Source organism: Prosopis cineraria, unplaced genomic scaffold (genome assembly GCF_029017545.1).
Source record: "Prosopis cineraria cultivar Desert tree isolate PC_DT_omini unplaced genomic scaffold, ASM2901754v1 PC1, whole genome shotgun sequence".
Classification (NCBI taxonomy): domain Eukaryota; kingdom Viridiplantae; phylum Streptophyta; class Magnoliopsida; order Fabales; family Fabaceae; genus Prosopis; species Prosopis cineraria.
Genome location: NW_026555332.1, coordinates 55,206,988 through 55,231,443, shown reverse-complemented (window position 1 = coordinate 55,231,443; position 24,456 = coordinate 55,206,988). Strand labels below are relative to the sequence as shown.

Sequence of the window (24,456 nt, the reverse complement as noted above, 5' to 3'; positions counted from 1 at the left end):
ACGATGTGCCAATCAATAATCTCTCTCTCTCTCTCTCTCTCTATATATATATATATATATATTATATGAATCTACCTCTGCCATTGTGCAAAGCATCGGTCAAGTTCACTCAACTAGAAAATCTCTCTTCTATCTATCTCGTACTGCATGTTTTCTCGGGGAGAACCGATCAGATTGATTCAACTTCGTCAATGTTGATGTAGCATGTTAAAGCAGGTTACAAGTGTGGTATTACTAATTTATCCATCTGGATAGATGACAAGAATCAGGATTTTTTTTTTTTTGAGGGCCAACAGAATCAAGATATTTGAACAGCAAGAAAGCTTAGGAGACAAAATATAAAGCAAAAGTGGATCAATAATATATAGTTAAGTATTAACAAATAAAGAAAAAGGTTAAAGAAGCATGAAATTCCATCCTTCTTCAGATTCTAAGATGCCATCTTGAATTTGCATTTCTTTAGGAATCTAAGCGCCTCAGCATCGGTTAAACTTAAAGAGCCCACCAAATATGTTTAGAAAATGTTAGCTTTCATTCTGAGGCGAGAAAAAACTTATATTGTCCAATCATCTCATGGCCCATTTGGTTCATTGAATCAGAAGGAATTTGTTTATTTGGTATGTTATAAGATGAAAAGAATTATGAAATGTCCTTTATACCCCTAACCTTAAAAAAAAATGCTGCTCATCGTCCGCCTTTTCACAGTGATGGCTCTCCAGCAACATCACCCTCAATCTGGAAAATCAACACCTTATACCAGTAGAAACCACACAAAGCAACATAATCAAATACAAAAACCCACTATTTGAAAAATCAACTCAAAGATAGTGAGGAATCGAAGAAGATGCAAATGAGGAGATGAGATCTGAGAATGACGGTGTGAGAGGGTGGCGGCAGGGCAGGCTTCCAACTAGTGGCATCAAGGTGGGCTTGGGACAGACAATCTATCTTTGTTGCAATGGCTGTGAGTGGGCTGACAGAATCCTCAATAGAACGATCTGTCTTAAGTGACTACTAGTGTGTTATTCTCACTTCCTCAACAAAATTCTCTCAAGTAGGGCTGTGCATAGGTAGGGTCGAATAGTCGGGTAGGGCAGCCTATTAACCTGATGCCCTGCCCTAAATGTCTTTGGGCAAAAAAAATATGCCCAAAGCCCGACCCTACTCAAAAGATACTCGACTTTGGAGGGGCCGGGCGGGCAAGGTCAGGCAGGGATCGGGCACCTCGGGCAGGGTCTCCAGCCTTGCCCTACCGAAACAAAGAATCAAAGCCACCATACAAATCTGAAATACACTATAGCAGATTAATTATTTCCATCAATAAATCAAAATATCACTAGTAAAAATATTATGGCGTCATCAAAAAATTTAATGGCAAAGCAAATATGAGAGAAATTTTTCATACAAATCACAAGTGCTGTCCAGTTCCAAATTCTAAGGAATATATAAATATTCAACCTAAGGTTTACAAATTTGATCATCAAGGCACCTCAAAAAAAAAAGGAACTACCATTTATGTCTCCATCAAGTTAACAAATTACATCCTATATTATTATTTTTATAAAAATATATATTATATGTCGGGCCGAGCAAGGTCAATTGGTTGGATACCCCAGCCCTAAACCCTGCCTAATCCGAAGATCGAGCTCAGCCCGAACATGCCTAAACAGTATTAGGCAATTTTTTTAAGGGCTCAGGTTGGGCATATTTTGCACAGGTTGGGTCGAGCATCTCTAGCTTATGGGCATCTTGCACAAGCTTACTCTCAAGCTTCATTGTTGTTCTCATTCACATTTGCTTGAAAGAGGCCAAGAACACAGGTGATAAAGGATATGGGTGGTTTGGTGGAGGAGCTGATGTAACATACCAAATTTTTTTTTTAAATAATTTAACTCAACTATAGTTGGGTTACAGCCACCCAACATATTTTTATATCAATAATTTTAATATAAAATATTTTATAATTGGCTTCAACTCACATAATATAACATTTTAAATAAATTTTTACCTTCCACATGCCACTAGGCTAAATCACATTTATCCATACTTATACTCCCAATAAGTAAACTAAATCACATTTGTCCATCCTTATACTCCCAACAAGTAAAATAAATAATTTAATTAATTTTTAACACAAGCCAGTTATTTGGTCTCATAATCATGCCATTTTAACCAATCCAAAGTAAATCAAATATTAAAATTACAGTCATCTAAAGTATACCAAAAATAGAAATAGTTTGAAAGGCGTGATTACATTTATATATTCATATAATTGACAATAAACAAAAAGCCCTAATATTGGCAATATAATACATTATAAATCATAAATCAAATACTCAAAAGAGACAGTGGATCTAAATCACTAAGCCTTTGAGACTCCTCCACGTGTCACTCGTGGCTCTTCTCCTGAAAATTGTTAACCACATAATGAGACTCAAAAGTCCCAGTAACCAAATCCAATTTATGATAGTGTATACAAACAGTTAAGTGTGTGCTTACTAAGTGAGAATTAAAAATAATATAATTCCAACAAATATAAGAAATATTACAATACACACAAACAACCATCCTTATATCCCTCTATTAACCTCGAGCTGTAGCCCTCACTCGGTGCTAAATTACCCGACCAAAGGTAGATTAGCCCGAGCCCTTATAAGCCACCTATTGAGCTCCAATAGGGGCGTACCACATGGCACATAAATACAACAATAATAGCAAGTCTCCCAACACTTCCCACAATAATTAAACAAATTCATAATAATATTGTACAATTGTATAATATTACAAAATTCATAATTTTCTCAATAATCACTTAATTAACATGAAGTAACACTAATCACAAATTAAAAGCATGGTTACCTTGTGGCTTTTTTAATAAATTATTCCTTAAAATTTCTCTCTCACCACAATCTTTACCAGTAATACAATCTACAAATAACATATTATTTATAAATATTAGTTTTAATTTTTTGAAACTAATAAAATAATTCTAATAATAGAATTAAAAATATAACATAATTTCTAATCTCAATCTTAATACAAATCTATAGTTAATACTATTAAGTAAAATTTTTGACTCCTCTTTTAATTATCAATAAACATTAATAATCTAAAAATCAACTTCTAAACTAATTTCTATTATCAAAATTTTTTTTATTTCATAAATTCGTACCTAAAATACCCAAAAATTAAAAATTGAGTCTCTAGCTTAGAATCATAATCCTATAGCCATAATAATTTATTTCTCATTCTAAATAATCATCTAAACCTCAATAAATCAACATATATTTTTAGATCTAGTCTAGAATTTGATCCATAATCCATAAATTTATACTCTAGAATATTTATTATACTACTAACAATCTCAAAAACCATATTCATTCAACATAAATTCATTCCTCTTCCAAATCCTAAATTTTCTACCATTACAAAATCAGAAACCAAAGAGGAAGGATGACTAAGAAAAATTTTTAGAACACTTACGTAGTCTTGAAAAGCTTAAAATCACACCTTAAATATCCTATTAAAAACTCTTACCTTAAAAATTTAGATATTTCGCACCGGCGACTCACGTTCTCTCTGCCTCAGCGTGCACGAAGGAATGAATGAAGAAACGAAGGAACAGGTGAGTTTTTATAAAAATTCAGTGGGTCTCACATCTTTTTTTTTTTTATTATTTCTTCTTTCCTCTCTCCCTTTTTTTTATTATTATAATATATATGTAATGATGGCACGCGGAAACGCCGAAAGTCTTCTTGTTCTTCTCGTTTTGTTTTTTTTTCATGCCTTTTCTCTTTTTTTTATAATAATAATTTAATAATATTTTTTTTAATTATTTTTTTAAATTTTTTTATTTTAATTTATAATTATATTCTAAGTTAGATTTAATAATCATCTCTTACTAATTTTCTTACCTCTAAATATTTTTTAAAATTTCTATTAACCAAAATTAACTATTAAAATTTAAATTGAAATGTTACAGCTGACACGCGATGCTAAGAGAGGAGGGATGATGGCAACAGGGGAGGAGGGAGGTGGGTTCGAAGGCAGAAGAAGGGTGAAGATGAAGAGAGGGATATTTGAATAAACTGTTTGATGAAAATAGGGATTACATAGGTTTTTTGATGTAATCCGCATTACCACATTTTTTATAATTGAGATTGCATTACACAATGGCCTTTATAGGCAAAATGTCAACCAAACAGTTTGTAAATGAGAATTGTATCAAGGTTACATGTAATCCAACCAAACAATCCAACCAAACAGCCCGTGACAGTTATTAGATTTCCTGAAATTTGGCTGCCTGGCTGAGGTTATCAAGTATATATGAAGACACAAGAAGGGATTCTACAGCCCCCAAAGTACCAACCTCTATATTGTTTGACTTATCTCTTCTCATTCATTCTGAGAACCATGTACATAATATTCCTTGTCAACCTAAAATTGACCTTTATTTCAGATCTGGGCTTTAGATAATGGAGAACTACCCCTCCTGATAGCTTATTTATGTACTGAGACGACACAGAAGTGGTAAAGAAAAAGAAAGAAAGAAGAAGCAATTATCTGCCGGTCAGAAGAACCTCGGTAATGGCAACACTTATGCTTGCCGGGAAAGCTTGGAGGGAAACTATACAAAATGCCGCCATTTATCAAGTTTATTTATGTAGGCCGAGCTAATTAAATAACATCACTAGTTACAAAACTAGGCTACATAACTGCTAGCCAAAATTCAGACGTGATAGATCATGCCCACCTCCAGGGTAGATGCATGAGGGATGCTTAAGGCAAATGTTGGTCCCCTAGAGTTTCTCCTTAAGAAATCATACCCATAATTGATCACAACTTTCTTTATCCAGCTTGATCCTCTTTTTGCCCTCACATATGAGTGGCCTATTATAAATGCCATTCCTGCTTCCCTTGCCTCCATTAGCTCCCGCAGCTCCTCCTTTGCATTTAAGTCAATCTTTGGGCTTTCTGGCACTACAAACCTGACCCGCTTCTTAACTTTCTCAGGAGATTTGACCTCCCTCAACTCTGAAGTACCTTCCATTTGACAGGAATCTATATCATCCTCACACATTCTTACACCTAATTTTGATGCTGAAGTCCCAACAACCGTCATCTTTGCGTCATCTTCGAAATTGTTAAATTCTAAGCCACATTTAGAAGTATCTGACCGGATAAACTCAGCTATGCTGCAAATAAGATCTTGCTCAAATTCCATGTCATCCTTGTGAATGTCACGATAGCCATACCTTGCTATGCACCTATAAAGCCTATACTCCTTAGGGCCAACTCTACCCACCAAGAACCTTTCTTCAGGTCTGACATGTGGCACTGGGACTGATTTGATGCAGAGAAAGATTACAACCTGATGGAAAGCAGGCAGATTGGTAACAAAGTGAGAGAAAATGGCCGGGATCCCTGATACAAGCTCGGTGTGTATGAGGCCAATTCCCCTGACCCTTACTATTCCTAATGTGGGGCCGAGACTGAGAAGCCAGTTGATGGAGACCTTATTTTGAACATCAAACTCGTACTTCTTAATTGTGCCATAGTGCCATACATACATGATAATGAGGAAGATGAATGAGAGGGCAATAGGAACCCAAGCCCCTTCAAGGAACTTGATGAGGGAAGCAGAGAAGTAGAGTGCTTCAATGGAGCCAAAGAAGAACAGAAAGCAAATGGCTAGAACACTACTTTTGTGCCAGCATAGGACTATGACCAGAGACATTAGGCAAGTGGTCACCAGCATGACAGTTATGACAGCCAATCCTGTTTATGGAAAGAAAACAAAAATGCTTTAAAACTGGTTAAATTTTTAACATTAGAAGTAAAGCCACAACATGGGTAATGATTATAGTTTCTAAGCATGCAAGTACATCGTGAAACTAATTTGTGGAGGTTGTACCTGATGCATTTCCCATGCGTTTTGTGTCCCTAAATCCAACTGTAATGGCCAGACAAAGAAGCATCAAAGTCCAGTTGATATCTGGAATGTAAATCTGACCGTGTATCTTAGAAGATGTATGGATAATTTTGACTTTGGGGAAGCAGCTCAAAGCCGAGCATTGTTTGATTATTGAGAAAGTCCCGGTGATGACAGCTTGACTTCCAACCACAGCTTGAAGTATGGCTATTACAAGAACAGGCCATCTAATTTTCTCTGACGAAAAATGAACAAGAAAAGTAAGACAAAAGGCAGAAACTTGAGCTCTATGGAATGATGGCTCCTTGAGATCAACATCAGAGAACTTACCAGGTACGGATACATAGAAGCCAATTCTGTAGTCACTTTCAAGGGAATGATGCTTGGAAAGATAAGCAGCTTGTCCCATATATGCTAGGATTAGAGATGGGTACACCAAAAAGGTGAAAGCAATCTGCAGGAAAGGGAATTTTAGTTACAAAGAGCTTATTTCCCTCCTCAGGCCTCAGGGATAGTATAGCTTTACCCATCTTAGTTTACATCATGCAAACATCTAAATCTAATTTTAATTATTATTATTTTTTCAGCCTGAAGTGGACAGGCAATTTTTGGGTAACTTGAACATACGCCAAAACCATCCAACAAAAGTTGGATCTCAATTATTCTTGCTGGAGCACTGGATATCATTAACAATAATTAGACTAAGTTTGGAACAACTCATTGTTTCACTTACATATTGCCTCATAATTATGAAATCCTGAGTTTTTTTTTTTTTTAAAAAGGCATCTGTGTACCTTGATTGACAATTGTGAAAAGTGTCCTAAATCGGCAAACATGGCTTCTGAACCTGGAACATAAAAATGATGGTATCAAGAAAAGATAAAGCATGAGGTAAACTTCGTTGAAATATAATAATACAATTTTCTCTGCTTTCTCCATACCTGTTATGCACAGTAGAATTCCACCCAAGGACATCCAACCTCCCCTCTGGGTCTTTTTCAGAAACTTGAACATATAATAAGGGGAAAGAGCTTCATATACATGTGGGTTCCAATGAATGATATTGTAAATACCAATGCCACTGATGCATAGCAGCCAGGTCATCACAACTGGTGCAAACAGGAATCCCACACGATGGGTCCCATAATGTTGGAGCGCAAACAAAAATACCAGTATTATACAAGCAACTGGAACCTCAACATCTGCATAGCAAATCATCTTTCAGGAGAGGAAAGATATATTTGAGCATATTGTGGGAGATTTCTTTGGCGAAAGTGGGGATACAGAAGATTTCTAACAACGTAGTAACAAAGAATTGGGGATGTGCAGGTCTAGAGCTGAATATAAAACATGCGCGTTTGACGTTTCACCTAAAAGATAGGTCCTTTTCCTTTTTCCTTTGCCACAGCATAACCATTCATATACAGACTAATCCTTATTTTTACTCATTCCGTAAAATCAACCAAAGGGTGTTTAATTCCATCGATTCTAATTTTGATATTTGAATTCTGACTTCTAAGTATAACACTCAGGAAGGAGTGAAACATAGATGCTGAATACGGACAAAAGCACTTCAAAATTAGAAAACCCAAGTTCAGAGAAACTGTTTATCATGAGAAAGACAATCAGCAGCAAGCAAATGAAAATTTACGCAGTTTGTATAAAATTCATGAAGCTTTGATTATAAATTGTCTTTCAAAATATCAAGAACCATGAAGCAAAGAACAGAAAATGAAATTTTCCGCATTCAATCTTTACTGAAAAGGTGTACTACAGAAATCACGAACATTAGACACAGAACTACAGTAGTGTAAGTGTTTCAGCGCTGAAGGAAACGGTCCTGTGATAAATCAAAAGCATATCAACTTAACTTCCATAATCTTATGGGCCCACAAATTATCATCGAAAGGAAATTTGTGATCATTTTGCCGACAGATGGTACAAGTTAGCCGCAGAAAGAGAGAGGCTATGTCATTAAAGGGAGACATATTATTACCCACCAGCAAAAAGATTACTTTCAAGAGAAGCCTAGAAACATTTGATGAGAATATGAAATTCCGCAACCAAGAATGAGAAAAATTCAAATTTTTTTATTAGCAATATATAGTTATTCATACTATAATCATGTGACGAGGTTAGGTATGCAGACCAAGATATCATTTTGTTGCCTTCTTACTATTATTTTGGCCGCCGCAATTGCCTAAAAGTTGGACAGAATTAGGTCTGGATTTAGTTGAAAGACACCACAGATAATTACTATTTGAGCATCATAATGGAATCGCTAATAATGTTAATAACTAGTTCAATAATCAGCCGACAGTTCTAGACTACAGATCACCCCATGGAGATTCATTTGAAGTCTTATCCATACGACAACCCTTTCAACTTGAAATCATAATATCATGAAAGCTTAATTTTATGAAGGGACTACTTTTCTACTCTTTCCTTTTCTTTTTAACTATCTGTATATGCATTATCGTGTCAAATTCAAATACTGTGAGGTTACATCGTTTTCATCTTAGCCACACGTTTCATCTTTAGTTGATTATAATAATCGTCAATTTCATATTCTAGTATATGTACTCAAATAGCATGGGATGATGACTTGACCTGATCAAAACAAGGGTTGGCTTGATGATAATTACAGGGACCCACACACACACTAGCGAGCATTTGGTTCTCCCTTTTGGTCCACTAATTTAGAGAGTTACGAAATGTAGAATGGCAGAGCGATAGCTTTCCAAAGTTCAAATAGGATTTTATACTAAGCATCAAATAAACCTATATTGCAGATACCTAACTACAATAATTTTACTTTTCGCAGCATATTTTAGATAGTTTAAAAATTTTATAAAAGAAATTCATTTTATAGAGATTTTATAAAAAGTAAAAATTATTTTATACTTAGTTACAATAATAATAAAAAAGTAATTAGTTATTTTTAAATCTTATAATAAAAATACAAATTTATTTAAAATAACAAGAATCTGTTTTTTTATTTTTAAAAATTCAAATAGATTTTTTTTAAATAAATAATTTTTTCTCCCCATATACCATCGAGGCGGCAACAATCTCTCAAGGAAGACATAGCCAAGCGGGCCAAGACAAGGCAATTGCAGAATCATGTAAAACAACAGATATAAACTAGTCAGAATCTCAGTCTTCCGAAAATATCGTGAACATATCCCAGAGAATAGTTTCAGACACCATGTCTTTCTAAATCGAATCAGGGAGGAAAAAAAAAAAACTAAATTCACCGCATGTGAAGAGCACAAGTTTAAAGGAGAGTCCATCTATAAATGCTAGCTTGTGCTCTTCACACTGTAGTTTCCTCTTCAGTGGAATAAAATTTTGGTTGAACGAGTATATATATTTTTATTTGTTTAATTAAAAATAGCTTGACTTTCTGCAGTTGAATTTGAAGACTAATAATTGCTCAGTGGCAAATTAATCTCCTAAACAGCAAACTGGACTAGGATTGACACAGCGTCAAGAGATTGTGGGGGCAGAAATTGGAGGAAAAGGGAATCGAAACAGAAAATTTTCTTGGAAATTGTGTCAAAAGAGAAAGGAACTTACATCGGTGCTGCTCTTTTGACATGGAAAGCTCGAGGCCCGACACAGCAGAAAATACTGCATAATGACCAGAACCCAGAAAAACGAATAATCAAATTCCCGTTTTCACTGCTTGAGATCGAAATACCCGAGAAAATATAGAATGCAAATCTCAAATACCAGAAATTGCTGGTGTGAGCACGCCATCCCCGATGACCATGCAAGTTCCAATCAAAGCCAGAACAAGCAGTACCCGCTGCAGCCCCCTGCGTTTCTCCAACACCGATTTCAAGCTCGACCCAACAGCTCTCTTATCGTCTGCCATAATCCCATCTTTCGTATACTCCGTCAAGTCCTCGTCGGCGAGCTGGGTATTAGGCAGTAAGCTGACACGGGCATGCCGGCATAACAGAGAATACAGAGCAAAGGTCCCTCCTTCGCCATTGTCATCTGCCAGAAGCACAATGAAGACATACTTGACCAGGGGTATGAGTGTAAGGGTCCAGAACACAAAAGACAAAACGCCGAATATTTCTTCATTTGTCTCTGAATGTTGGATATCCTCGGCGAAAGTGCTTTTGTAAACGTACAGAGGGGAGGTGCTCAAATCTCCATATACAACACCCAGGCTTTGATAAGCCAAAGTTAACACGGTCTTCCATGATTCCTTCTGCGGAGAAGTAAGCATGATCAGAAAGGACAGATTTGTGGAGGTGGGAGTCCTAATACTCAGCACCAGAGTGTTACATGAGTTACCTTAATTGGATTTCGGTAGGTCACAGACTCCAGATCCATGATGGGCTGTCTCAGAAATGCAGAGCATTCATTTCTTCAGTCAGTTGAGTGAGACAAAGATGACCTCTCTTGAATTACAACCTTCCCCAGCTCAAACATGTTGAACAAAAGTGGTGTTGGATACCTCCTATCGCTATTTCTTGCGTTAAAAATAAAAAACAAGCAATAAGGGGGGGCAAATGGCCAAAAACGCGGACAAAGCAAGGAGGAAAAGGCACCAAACACCACCAGTGCATATAGAGAAGAGTGTTATAGCGAGGAAGGGTTTGTTGGGATGGGTGGGAGCTTTGGGATTAGAATATAAGTGGATGGTGGGTGTGTACGCTTGAGAGAGAGCCAGAGAGGGGGAGAGAGAAGCATGAGTTTGTTTTGTTTTGCAGTGACCAGTTAGGTTCTTTTTGTTTTCTTGTAATTCTTTTTCGTGGTGTAGCAAGTAGTGACTGTTCGCTTTTTTAGTTGAGATTTTACACAACACAGAATAGTTGGTTAATAATTTCGGCTGTGTCCAAAGAGGAAAAAAAAAGCAGTTGGGTGCGAGGAGGGAGAATGATCAGCGTGCACTAATTGCTGATCTTTATTCTTTAATCTCTGAACAGTCACCAGAACAGTGTCCAGCGAAAGGGACTTTTCAATCCCCCTCTCACGCAGTAGTTGTATAATTCATTAATTTGGACGATTCAGTTTCACAGCTGTATGACTGTGGGCGTGGCAATTACTTGGACTCGTGCGTGTTCGCTCCGATCAGCACACTACAGCACAAGAAGAATAAAGACAGGCGCATCTAATAATTATGTTGTTCATTGATAATGAATCTGCTTTGTGAATTGGAATCGCAGTACAAATCTTTTAGGCAAGATTAGATGACAAGTGGTAGAGTCCCGGTAAAATAAAATCCATGAAAAGAGATAGACCACCATCCACCCACGCCCCTTCAGCAGAGAATCTGAGAATACAAGCACGATATTTGTCTCTGTGAATTATGGAAGATTAGAGAAGGAAAGCGACCCTGGAAGAGCAAGCATGTTGGTAAGTGCAATGCTCCGAGTTGGCCCCCAAAAAAATAGAATTCCAAATAAAGCTGGATTTTCAAGGATATGGATAGGTGCAACGCTTTCCTTTTTGTTGGAAAGACAGTGATAATTATCAGATAATAGATTATTAATCTTCATTCGAGCTAATAATTTTGATCTTGAATCTTGGCTGAATCTCATAATATTCAGCCTGGGAACGAATTTTTCATGGAGACATAAATATAACACTGCTAGTAAAAACCAACTCAATCATAGTTTTAGATTCAATAACTATACTTAATATATATGCTAAGTACTTATGTTATTTGAACTATTAAAATTTAAATAAATGGTTATGAATTTATACCCTCTTTAAATAGTTCAAATAATAAAGACACTTAAGTTCTATATAATCACTAAATCTAAATTCATCACTTGATAAATTAAAAGGGTCAAGACCAATATTTAAAAAAATCTCATCATTGTCATAATTGCTGAATAAATAAGCAACCGTCACAACTAAATTAAGATTCCGCGGTAAAGTGATCGTGATTAAGAGAGAATCGGATAACTTATTCGTGAATCGATCGCAAATCCTAAGTGATGCGGATGTGCATATATACACAGACTCCCAGCTTTTGTCTGAAATCATTCATCACGCCTATTTTTTCCTTAATCAAAAAGTGAAATTGCTTTTACATTGGCGTTGGAATTAAACAAAGGGATATATATATATATATATTTAACAAAGCGGCCCCGAAAAGTTTGCATCCCCAGTTTGTCCCTAAGCGAGGCGCTTTTTTTTCCCCCATTTGAAGTATTCAAAGCAAGGCTTGATAATTAATTAAGCCCATGATTTAGATGAATCAACAATTACTCTTGTTCAACTTCATATTGGACTCTTAGATGACGCTTGTGAAATACAATTAGAAGACGTTGATGAGCGGGAAAAAGAAGCTGCACCAACTCTAATTCTATTTTTGTTTGGTCAACTACCGGCTCTAATTTAATTAACAATATTATATTAATTAAGAATACAAGATTTCTACGTAGGAAGGGTCGAGAAGTTTACGACGCAGGCGATAAATTAGAGAGTTAAATTGACGAAGAAAGCAACGCCTTAGCGGTCCCCATAAGCGCCACCCTTACGTTATTTGTCTCAAATGTTTGATAGCCACAGCCACATCAATGCGAAACACGATGAGGGTCCCATGCAATCCCCTTACGGGCCCTTTTTTTAACAAAAAAATACAATATCATTTTCTCACTTCTTTATTTATTTTTATATTATTTTTAATGGGAATACATCGTGCATGAAAGCCAAAACCAAGTTCACAGTCCCCACCACCTGGTCCTTCTTGCAGCAAAAAACCGGGCCGGCCTCGGCCTCGGCCTCGTCTCGTATCTTCACCTCATTAATATTATTACTATTATTTATCAGCAGTTAATTTGATAATATTAATATACTTATTAATAAGTGGGGTGGAAGATGAGATAAGGAGGGGGTTGGGAGATTTTTATATGATAAGGGAAAGAGACAGATGGAGAAAGGACGTTGAATCTATCAAAGTGATAGTGGGGAGAATTAGGCCAAGTGGCGCATGACTATGGATCAAACTCAGCGCAAATGGTCCTTCTTTCTCTGTCTGTGGTTGCTTTTCTGGGTTGGTGACCACTTACCATTACCACTACTTAATAACTTGCAGCTGCAATCCATGATTTAATTTGTCCAGCCATGTTCTTGATGATCCAGTGAATGGCCATGGAGCTTCCATTGTTAAGTTGCCCCAACTTGCCTCTCTATCAAATCCCAACCATCCATCAAACTTTATAAAGGTGCAAATCCCACCATAGTTTCCTCCTCCTCCTTTTCTTCTTTCCCGCTTTAAATTTGGATTTTATTGGGACAGAAAATACAGGCTTGCTATAAAGTAAGGATAGCAATCCTGCGAGCCTAGAATAAGGACACACAAACTTTCTCTCCTTAATTATTTCCATTTGTTCCCATCTTCATCCTTGTTTCCCGCACAAAGTTCCCCTCGTACATCCTAAATATTTCTTTACATGCTTTCCAGATTCTCCCCGGGATCATGCATGCGTGGCTACTTTAATTTGTCACGATGATGCAGATATATTTATTAAATGCGAGTCCTCGAATAGAATAGTAATATATTCTTCCAAAATCCTCGAACATGTCATTTTAAAGCTGTAGAACAAAATGAGCAGTGTAGAGTGAGCAGGTGAGGAACAAAAAGCCAGCATAATATTAAACTTCGTAATTAACTTATACAGACCTATAAACATGTTGTGAAATTTGGGAACTTGGAAAATGAATGGATGTCGGCTTGGTCAGTTAATTGCTGGAGCGGCAACTTTGACAATCACTAAACTAAGAGAAGGGCCAAAAGTTGAAACAATTGGTGTCCCACTTATTCAGTCATGGATCATATCAATCGTCATAGTGATAGCTAGGTAAAAGAATATTCAATTAATTCACAACAGGGTAAAACATGACGTCGTTAATATCATCTCCAACCATAAATAAATAATTGATAAGCTGACCCTGAGAACAGACCAGCATATAAATAATCCCACAGCTGAATGAAGAAGGAGACACTCCTCAAAATCCGGGTTATATTATGTCACCCACTTCTCAACTAATTAAATACCTCCACATCTGATACCACGCTATTTTTTAGTATTCATTATTTCCCAGAAAATCTTTTTTTATGTTTGAGTAGTCATATGGGATTCGGATCCAACTAAAATGTCATCCATACTAAGTGGATCTCCTGACGCTCATCATGTGTCCATGTGTATCCTTATTTATCATTCTGTCGCATTAATTATGATTTCCCAAGGAACTGCTATATAATGAAGCTTAATTGCTGTTTAGTTGTTCTAATTAAGCATTAGCTCATTCTGAGGCCCGCTTTTTAATTATAGAACCCTGCGAGAATCTCTAAGATTGCCTTCGCTGAGTGGTCTGCCACATTATACCACTTGGCAAGAATCTGCATTGCCCGATTGTGAGATGTATGTATCATTCTGTTCTGATTCAGAGAGAGAGGGAGGGAGGGAAGGAGGGAGGGATACATGGTAATGATGGGACGTGGAGCAATGTAGTTTAGAGCAGTGCCCAATACCACATGTGGTGGGGTGGGTGGGTCCATGGATGATGAGAGAACGTGGGGTGTGGGGTATAATGAATGAAATAAATGGGAGATAGCAAGTGGTGAATTAGTTGTGGAGGGTAATTAAGGTGGACAACATGTTTTACGCACATATGTTTTCCTGCATTTCTTCTGCACTAAGTATTTTCTTCTGATATTTTTGTGTTCCCTCACACCAAAGGATCAAATATGTGTGTGGTTTACGTCCTTGAAATGTAAGAAATACTAATTAATACTCTTGTGAAACATGAGATTAATTAATTCATGTTACGTAGGGGTAATAAACAAGTCACTATCACTGAGTAAATGGGAGTAGGGACGCCTACCAAAAATAAATTGTAATTTGTCAATGAGAGATAAATACTATGCCGTGTTGGTTTAAAAAAGGAGAAAGTAAACGTAGTGAGATTGGGATGTGTTAATAAGAACTATTAATGATGACGCAGTTTAGTTGAATGTGTGGCACTGACGTGTATAGTTGGAGTGGCCACTGCTAGGTGCTAGCTAGTTATAGTGTAACTTGCCAAACCAGATTGGTTCGGCCTTTTTGTGCAGATGGAACATGGAAGCCCAATCAAAAGTGATTTTTCTTGGGGTCATCTATAAACATGGTTGCGACATTGAACATCATTTCCTTACAATTGCGGGCATGTGTTCCCCTTATTGTTGGGAAGGATCCGAGGGTGGTCATCCACTAACATCCACCTTCACCTCTATCTTTCCCAACACGCATTTAACTAAAATTCAAATGCCAACGGACACACAAAGTCAATACACCGTACCCATTTGCCCAACATGTGGCCTTCATCTCAATGAACCCGCTGGCTGGTGTTTTGTGGATTCATGATTTACATCGTCATATTTTTGTTGGACTGGGGGCACAATGAAAAGCAGCAATTTAAATCTAAAAACTTCAATCACGATTGATAATTGATAAAATTCATTTAAATTAAGGTTGATAAAAAAGTATTTTTTTAGAGTTAAAATATAATTTTATCTTTAAATTATTTTCAGAAGAGCAAGTCACTCCTAAACTATTCATAATAGTAATGTTACCCCTAAACTAATCAAATTAAAGCAATATTGTCCCTGCCATTTAAACGTCCGTTACTATAGCTAATGGGACTCACTTTTCATGAATTAAAGTACAATTTTACCTCTAAACTATTCTCAAAAATGTTGCTCTCACCATTTAAAAAAATTATAAAAATTAATAAAAATAAAATTATAATAATATTAAATAAAATAATATTAAATATATATATAAATATAAAATTATAATATTAAATATATATACATATATATAATAAAAATATATATTATAATTTTATAACTTGTCAAGTATAAGTAAATTTTAGTTAAATTAGATATGAGTAGATTTAAAAGTATTTTCATTTGCACCTATAACTATCGACCATAGCCATCATTAACGACTCGATTTGGACTAAAAAATTATTTTCATAATTGAGCTAGAATGGATAAGAGTTTAGCCGCTATTAAGCTAAAAACCAAAGTTGAATTAGGAATCAGAGCAGTCTTTAGAAAAATCAGATGGTTTTAAATATAATATTAGAAAAAGTTTAAAAATTAGATTCTGCTAAAAGTAAATTTTATTTTGAATAATTCAGATGTATAAAATATAATTTGAGATTCATTTTTTATAAAAATGTTAATAGTTATATGTGCAAATGTAAATATTTTTGAGTCTATTCATATCAATTTAACCAAGATCCACTTATACTAAACAAGTTATAAAATTACAATTTATATTTTTTCTTATATTTACTTTATATATATACGTTTAATATTATTTTTATTTAATATTATTATAATTTTATTTTTATTAAATTTTATGATTTTTAAAAGGTGAGGGCAATATTGTCCCTCTAGAAATAGTTTAAAGGCAACATTGTTACGATAAATAGTTTAGGGATAACATTATTTTTCTAAGAATAATTTAAAGATAAAATTGTACTTTAACTTCTTTTTTTTATATGTCAAACTTTCAAGCTTCCCTCAAGTGTTTGGATCTTAGAAACTAATAATGCAGATTGGCTATCTTTACTAGTATTCACACGAATAACGTGCTAGTGCTCTAAATGTCCATCCATCCTTTTCTTTTTCTTTAGGGTTTTTTGCTTTGCTATTATGACTCTTTCTCACTCTTTATAAGCACGTCCCCTCTATGTATTATAAATATATTAGGATTTTTATTTTTTTAAAATTTTAAAAAATAATTATAATTACTTCAAAAATTATATCTTAAGCCAGCGAAAATAAAATTTAATTTATCTCATAAATTAAATTTACGATATCATATCTTATTTGAATTTATCTTAAAAATTTAAATTATAGAACTAATATAATATCCTCTCATATCATGTTAGTTATTAAATTTAATTTATCATTTAAAATTAAATTTAAAACTAATATAACATAATATAATATAATATATAATATATACATACACAAATATATATATATATATATATATATAATATTTATTTCTTTCATCCTAGGTAAAGCATTATATTCATTGAATTTGGACATATTTATGATTTAATGAACTTAGACATTATAGCTCGACTTGGGCTATTCTCATGTACGACCCTCTAGGCCTATATAAAATTTACAATAGACCAATAACACTATTAACCCACAAATCACAAGTAGCCTATAGCAAAATATTATGACTACCCAATTCATGTAGGAATCAATGATCTGATGTAACCTATCGTTTATTCATATCATATTCCTTTTATCATGTGATATTTTGGTCAAATGTAAAATATGAAATTGTCATTCTCTTTTATTTGACCATTACTTTCTTGATCTTTGAGTGGATTGACTATTGTAACACCCTAAAATTTTCAAACTGATTTTTCACAAATTATTAGTTCAATAAAATTATTTTTTTATATCATCGAACCCTTATCATGGTAGAAAAATTTCTACCATGATAATAAATAACTAAACTTCTTTTCAAAACTCTACTATGGTGGAAAAGAGCTTATCATATAAATAAAATATTTTACAAATAGCCTACCATAGTGAAAAAAATTTAACATAATGAATAAGCTCTATCATAATAATTAAAAATACATTTATAATAAAATGTTACCTAATGAAAAATAATGTAAAAACAATTCATATAAAAAATGGTAATTTTTAAATCAGCATTTAGTGTAAAAGCTTATCTTAAAATGGCAGAATCTCAAACAATTTCTAAATACAATTTTTTTATATTGTTATGTGAACCAAAAAGCAATATGAACCATGAGGGACAGACAGGATCCTCATGACATGATATTCAAATTAGTTCAAGAATTAAGAGGGACAAACATAATCTTATTGATCATAATAAATGCAGTTAATAAAAAGAATTAGAGTCTATATGCTCCACAAAATAAGGTATGTCTTAAGTTGGTACTAGATACATTGCATGATCCAAAATAAGAGGCAACATAAAAGATGGTGTCTTATATACCAAAGTTATGCCTCTAGTGTTTTTTCGGCCAAACTCGCTTCTGTAAAAATATTAACAACGAGGAATGAGACTTAAAAGTCTCAGTAACCAAAAATTAATATGTAATGATGCATATGGATGTAACTAATCATGCGATTGCTAAGTGGGCACACAAAAATATTTAACCCAACAGTATTTTCAATCAAACGAAACAAGTATTTAATTGCATGATTACACTTTATATCCTCCTTTCGCCATGTCTGGACGCCAAATCACCTGGTCAAAGGTGAGTTGGACCAAGCTACACACCCCTCATTGGGTCTAATGAGGGCTTACCACGTAATAATAATTAACCAAACAAAAATTATTAATAATACCATATATTAAAATACCCTAACAAGTTATGTATCATTTAAATATCCAAACAAGAATATAACCAAATAATAATATCTCATCATGATAAATAAAAATAAATTTTGACCTACTTGACAATAATTCCAAACAAGTATGTAACAGTATTTATTTTTAATAATTTATAATTCATAATTTTTTTAAATAACAAAACAACACATAACCAATCACATACATACCCATCACAACATATTAATAATAATTATCCTGTGTCTTGAACAATAAATTCCCCTTCACAACTCCTCTTCCACCGCTCTCTTTATCAATACAATCTACATAATTATTTCATAATACTATATATTAATTTTACATTAAAATTAATAAATGACTCTAATTTAAAGAGTTAGCAAGTCTTAGTCCTAAGATCCATATTAACACTAATTTAAAGTTTATGCCTCATTTAATTTTTTAAATTCTTTTTCTAAAATTATCATATCCTAATAAACTATTTTTAACCCTCAAATCACTTATAATATTATAATTTCATCCTTTTATATTCTAAAAATTTCGTCCAAAAATAAATTAAAAATTTCAAAATTTTCTTGAAGCCTCAAATCACCAATCTATAACCTTAAAAATACATATTTATACTTAAATAAATATCTAATAATCAGAGATTTAGCCCTACATCTCCAATTCAACATAAATTCAACCGTATAGATCTAGAGTCCAACTCAAAAGTTTTTTTACATGAGTTTCAACCTCAAAGAAATATTCTATAATATTTATTATATCCCTAAACTTTAACTTGTATTTTTAAACCATCATATCATTAGATTAACTATCTTATAGAAAAATTTTAATTAAAATATTTTCTCTACTCTACAAAATAATCATATCATTAGAAAGCTAATATTATTTAGGAAATAACTACAAAATTAATTTTGTAACTAAGTAATTTTTTAAATGCCAATCTAAACAAGAAAGTTAGAGCATATCTGAAGAAAAAAAAAATAAACCCCCTTGTAAGGTAGAGCAACGTCAAAGAGAGAGAGAGAGAAAAATGAGAAAAAATAATATAAAAATAGAATTATGGGTCTTATAATTATATTAAAAAATTATAAATTTAAATTTAATTATTTAAACTCTTGGATCATAAGTTATAATTTTCTTCAAATTGTATCTTAGCCCTTCATGTTTCCTAACACAAGTCCCCCTCCTTTTATATATAGGGACACCTCTTCTCTTCCCATATCTAACCAATGTGGAACTTAAAAAATAACCTTTCACCTTTTTTTTTTGTTCCTTCCACCTCCTTTCTCTCTCTCTTTTTTTTACTAACACACACGTAAAAAAATTATTTATATATTCTAAATCTTAAAATTATATCTTAACTAAATACTTCTTATGTGGTTTTAAATTTAAATTTTTTAATTCATAATTAAATGCCTAACCATAATATTATTTCTGAATAACCTCGAATAATATAAATTTCTATTATTATTATTATTATTATTATTTTATCCTCAATAAAACCTAATTCCACAATTTCTTTATTATCTAAAAATCAAGATGTTACAACTATAGCAATAGAAGAGCCTTTTTCATTGTAATATGGTCATATATTTTTTCAGTCTTACTCATCGAGGGGCTTAATAACATTTCTCAATTAATGTGAGGGATAAATTTTATCTTAACCACTCATATTCTTTTACATGAACATCACAAAACTCAATTATAGTCATTATGATCACCTGATTAAAGGTAATTTTTTACTAGATCAAAGTTTGATAATTATCATGTAGGAATCTATAATGATCTAAGGTCAAAAGGCTCAGTGACATAGTTGCATATAAGATAAGCTTATTACTTGTATCATACAGCTTTCTCATAGCGAATCGTTTCGACATCTTGTACCTTTTTAAGTATCTATAATTTTGATTTATATCTCTATAATTAATCAGTCATACTGATCTCATTTCATTTATGATCCCTTACATGTGACCGGTTAGAGGCATTTAGGACAATCACTATAGTTTGTCTAAGGATATAATTATCATAGTAAATATGCAATTAATAAGATAACAAAAAAAATTCATTAAATAATAATATTCATAATACAATGATTGATCCTAAAACATAATTTCTAACAATTTTACCATTTTATCAAGTCAAGGTGTATATCTTCCAAAAGCAATAATTTAAAGGGTAAAACTAGACAACATCACATTATTAGTATACACTAGACATTGTGATTATATTATAATTTTCCACAAAGTTGGCGATGAAACCATTGTCAAACATGTTGGTAATAACAAGTAAAATTATAATTTGACTCATGCTCAAGGGCATTACCTTAAAGAGCTATTTTATCACATTAGATTGATTAGCAGTTGCTCTTAAGATTAAATAGACTATTCCTATAAAAAATAGTAACACATAACAACGAAAATTTACATAATAAACTCAAGAAATATAACACATAAAAGGTGCTAAAGAATTCTAGAGCTTGGCATCGGATATACTACATTCTCGAACTATATATAGGCATGGCCACAAGGACCACCTTAAACAACAATAAAATACCTATTTGAAGAAATTAAAAACACATTAAGGCACTTTATTTGGAGGTTTTAAATGTTGAGAAGGTTTCGGAAATTGAACACTGTTTAAAGTGATTAACCCATTTAAATGTTGTATAAAACTCCTCATCAATGATGTAACTTAAAAAACAATTTAAACACAGTAAATCTAGGTTTTTCCTAGAAGCCAAAGAGACAAAATTAATTTAATAATTTTGCAAAACCAAATGCGATAAAAAAATTTAGTGTCTCTTCAACTCATTCATAGAATATACAAATTCACTTTTTTTCCAAACACACTTACCAACATACCTTTATTTTTTAGCATGTATATACTAGGAGTTGTCCTCGTATGAGCCACGTGGCACTTCGACATTTGTCGCACAATAACTACAACAAAACAATCCAATGGCTTAGATTATTTCCTATTAACGCTATCGCAGTCCTGGAAGCAGTGAATAGCCTCAAGTCAACTTCCTAATCCGTTGAACAGAAGACCAATCATCCTTGAAGTTGAAGCAGGTCTTCGTCAAGAGAGGGTGAGAAAGAAGGGGTGCAGACCGGCAGGATTTGCAGCAAGAACATGGAGAGCACTCCAAGAATATCAGTGTTGGAAGGGAAGCTTGGATTATCTGGCATCCTCAAAGAAACTATCAAGATCCCTTGTAAGAATCCTATTTTCATCATCTTCAGCTTCATTACTTCTCTTCCTATGTTCTGCTCCTTGTTCATCTACGAAAGTTTATATCTTCAAACCATAACTGAAGCGGCTAAGGTTTTACGGAAGGATCTGGGCCTGGATTGCTTGTTCTGCTTCGGTTGGGATCGCATGAAAGCCGTGGATATGTTAGTTGCGAAGGTTTCTCATAACTTCGTCCTGTTGGTGATATCGCATATGGGAATCCTCCATTTCTTGGATCTTTTCAACACCATAGCCACAGTGAATTCCGCATCATATATATATGCAGGGGATAAGGTCCTGACTCTAAAGCAAATGTTCATCAAACACGTTATGGACACAAGAATTAGAGGCCCTCTCGTCACGTCCATTTGTGTTGTCTTGTTGACTTTTCTGTTATCGATGGGGCTGCTCTCCATTGCGTTACAAGCATATATCACTTACTATTATCCTCTGTTCACGATGTTATTTGTAGCCATGTTTGTGGCTTTGTTGGTACAGTATGTGAAGTGGAGTGCCATATGGAACATGGGCACTTTGATTTCGATATTGGAAGACAAAGACGGGAACGAGGCCTTGTTGGTCTCTGCATATATCAGTAGAGGTGATAGGCTAAGTGGAAGCCTATTGATGCTTGTTTGTGTTGCATGGAGGCTTTGCTTGAGACTAGGATATTTTTTCATGGGGTGGAGTAGCAGAAAAAGCAGGGTTTGGATCACGATAGTGTATATTAGCTTGGTTTGTGTGGCAAATGGATTCAAGTGGGTGGCCTTTGTGGTTTACTTCAATGAATGCAGAAAATGGAGTTCTGCGACGGAGGTGTCTCAATCTGTCTAGAGTCAGCATTTGTATGGGACTGTTATAAGTTATAGCTCTGTTTTTTTTCTTTTTGGGGTTAAATTTGCAATATATAAAAAGCTAATAGCGACTTAATGCATGCAATATTGTTTTATGCCAGCAATACTGACGTTTCTTGGAATTGAAAGGGAAAATATAGGAGAAGAAGAAAATGAAACGGAATACAAAGGATCTGATAACTGCATAAATACCCGAGCTTCTTTCCTGTGAGGATAAGAATTAAGATACTGTGATAGATAGGAGGAAGAAGGGCGAAGAAAGAGATGCTAGACGATCAGGACTTGCATCAATTGTCTTAATTCTGAATCCCTTTTATACAATTTAATTAATACATGTTAATTAGTTCGTTAATATTCTTGGCTAACTAATCTTCCCCCAACAGCTTCCCAAACCAGCTAGCAGAGAGTAACAACTGTTCTGTTATTTTACTAATGCACCTTTTTTTTTTTTATTTTAAATTGCGCACTGACTAACATGCTGATAGCATAGAAAAAGAGGAGATGGCACATCAGTGTGGGCGTGACAGGTTCAGCCCAAATTTAATCAGTGTGGGCGTGACAGGTTCAGCCCAAATTTGTGGAATGCAAGAATTTCCCCTTAAGTGTTAAAGCCCAATCCAAACGCGGTCTTCGCATTTCTCTACTCTGCGGGACATTTATTATTATTATTATTATTTTAATCAAGCTGCCCATATTTTTATATGCAGCCAATAAGAGTAATTTTGTCCAAAACAAAAAGAGTAATTTCTAACATGAATGATTAACATGATGAATAATTTAAAAAACTAATACATTTTTTTGCAAATACCTAAACTGATTTCTCTAATCGACTCCGTATGAATTAGTTATCTAATTCATATATTTAGGATTGGTGGTCAAAAGAAAAATGGTTTCTCAACGACTCTCAAGGCTATGAGCTTGATCTGTAATTCTGTAAAGACGCAATGCAAACGACCCGGCTTGACTCTATTTACAGGGAAGCCATTCGATGCGCTGATAGGATTGCGAGAAGGAATGATATTGGACAGTATTCCTCCAAAACGTGCACACCAAATTACCAATATGCACTTGAGAGGCCGTGATGGCTTTTGCTTGCTTTTCTTTTAGTCTTTTCCCTCAAGCTTTGGCTTGCCGTTTGTATCTTTGCCAACTTAAATGTCCATTTCCAAGTGACTGATTTAATCCTAATTTCAGAAACTTTATCTAAACAATTTTTTCGATAATTAAAATTCAAATTGAAATCATACAAAAAATGGGGGAAAGAAATAAAAACTAGTGATGAATTAATAAAGAGACGCACACGATTTAATGCGAATTGCATTATTGATGTTCTATGAATAATAAATCATGTACAAAAATCTTATTATTCAAAGGCTATGTTATGAATAAATTTGTATGAATTAGATTGAGTTTATCTTATAAAGTTTATCTAGTAAATAATATATAATTATCAATATCAATATATTGTATAAAAGTAAAATAAGTAAATACTTTTAATATATAAAGTAATATAAAGTATTTAGAAAGACCTTCGTCAAAATTTTGAGATACTTCCAGCCGCACTTCACAATCTTATGACTTCGAGCATGAGGAGGACATTTGAATTATATATATACATATAAAGACGCGACAATCCCTCCCACTTTAAAAAAGGACTTGCACCTTTAGGCCAATGTCAGTATACTTCAACAACAACAGTGGATGGGATGGGGAAACAACATTGCTGGATGTAACTGTTTTTGCTCGCTTTGTTTCTTTACGCTAATGTAGTTTGCAACTTTCTCTGCACTGGATTGCATTTGTTTATATTATCAAGAATATATAAAGGGGAAAAAAGGGGACCTGCAAATTGAAGAGCAACTCTGAAAGTAGCTATAGCTGAGAGTCGTTTTCACGTGATCCATAGGACTGGTAAGTGAGCATTCAAATCAATCAGACTCAGCAAGCAAGAGGGCCAACTGGGATTTGTCATTTTCTTCGTAAGCATCGATTCAAGATAATCACTTTCCAATTAATTTTCAACAATCTAGATTCCATTTTATTTCTTGCCTGGATA

General features: G+C 34.0%; 2 protein-coding genes across 2 annotated transcripts; one reads left to right on the top strand and one right to left on the bottom strand.

Annotated features, from left to right (window-relative positions):
* Positions 1-4,091: 4,091 nt before the first annotated feature.
* Positions 4,092-10,668, bottom strand: LOC129315139 (potassium transporter 8). Its single transcript, XM_054958702.1, has 8 exons — positions 10,244-10,668; positions 9,668-10,157; positions 9,512-9,565; positions 6,874-7,134; positions 6,727-6,779; positions 6,263-6,386; positions 5,915-6,169; positions 4,092-5,778 (listed from the first exon to the last, which is right to left on the bottom strand). Exons 1-8 carry the CDS (start codon positions 10,280-10,282, stop codon positions 4,730-4,732), a joined length of 2,325 nt encoding a protein of 774 aa, XP_054814677.1. The 5' UTR covers positions 10,283-10,668; the 3' UTR covers positions 4,092-4,729.
* Positions 10,669-21,194: 10,526 nt separating this feature from the next.
* On the top strand, positions 21,195-22,740 carry LOC129309303 (uncharacterized). The gene is made up of 2 exons (XM_054950824.1): positions 21,195-21,529; positions 21,632-22,740. The coding sequence occupies exons 1-2, from the start codon at positions 21,448-21,450 to the stop codon at positions 22,378-22,380; spliced, it is 831 nt and encodes a 276-aa protein (XP_054806799.1). The 5' UTR covers positions 21,195-21,447; the 3' UTR covers positions 22,381-22,740.
* Positions 22,741-24,456: the final 1,716 nt, after the last annotated feature.

Excerpts from the sequence above, each read along its gene's own strand:
- LOC129315139 (XM_054958702.1), bottom strand. The coding sequence starts at position 10,282 with ATGGATCTGGAGTCTGTGACCTACCGAAATCCAATTAAG. Across the intron at positions 10,158-10,243 it reads CCTACCGAAATCCAATTAAG|AAGGAATCATGGAAGACCGT; the intron begins GTAACTCATGTA and ends ACTTCTCCGCAG. Across the intron at positions 5,779-5,914 it reads ACGCATGGGAAATGCATCAG|GATTGGCTGTCATAACTGTC; the intron begins GTACAACCTCCA and ends TTCCATAAACAG.
- LOC129309303 (XM_054950824.1), top strand. The coding sequence starts at position 21,448 with ATGGAGAGCACTCCAAGAATATCAGTGTTGGAAGGGAAGCTTGGATTA. Across the intron at positions 21,530-21,631 it reads AGAAACTATCAAGATCCCTT|CGGCTAAGGTTTTACGGAAG; the intron begins GTAAGAATCCTA and ends CCATAACTGAAG.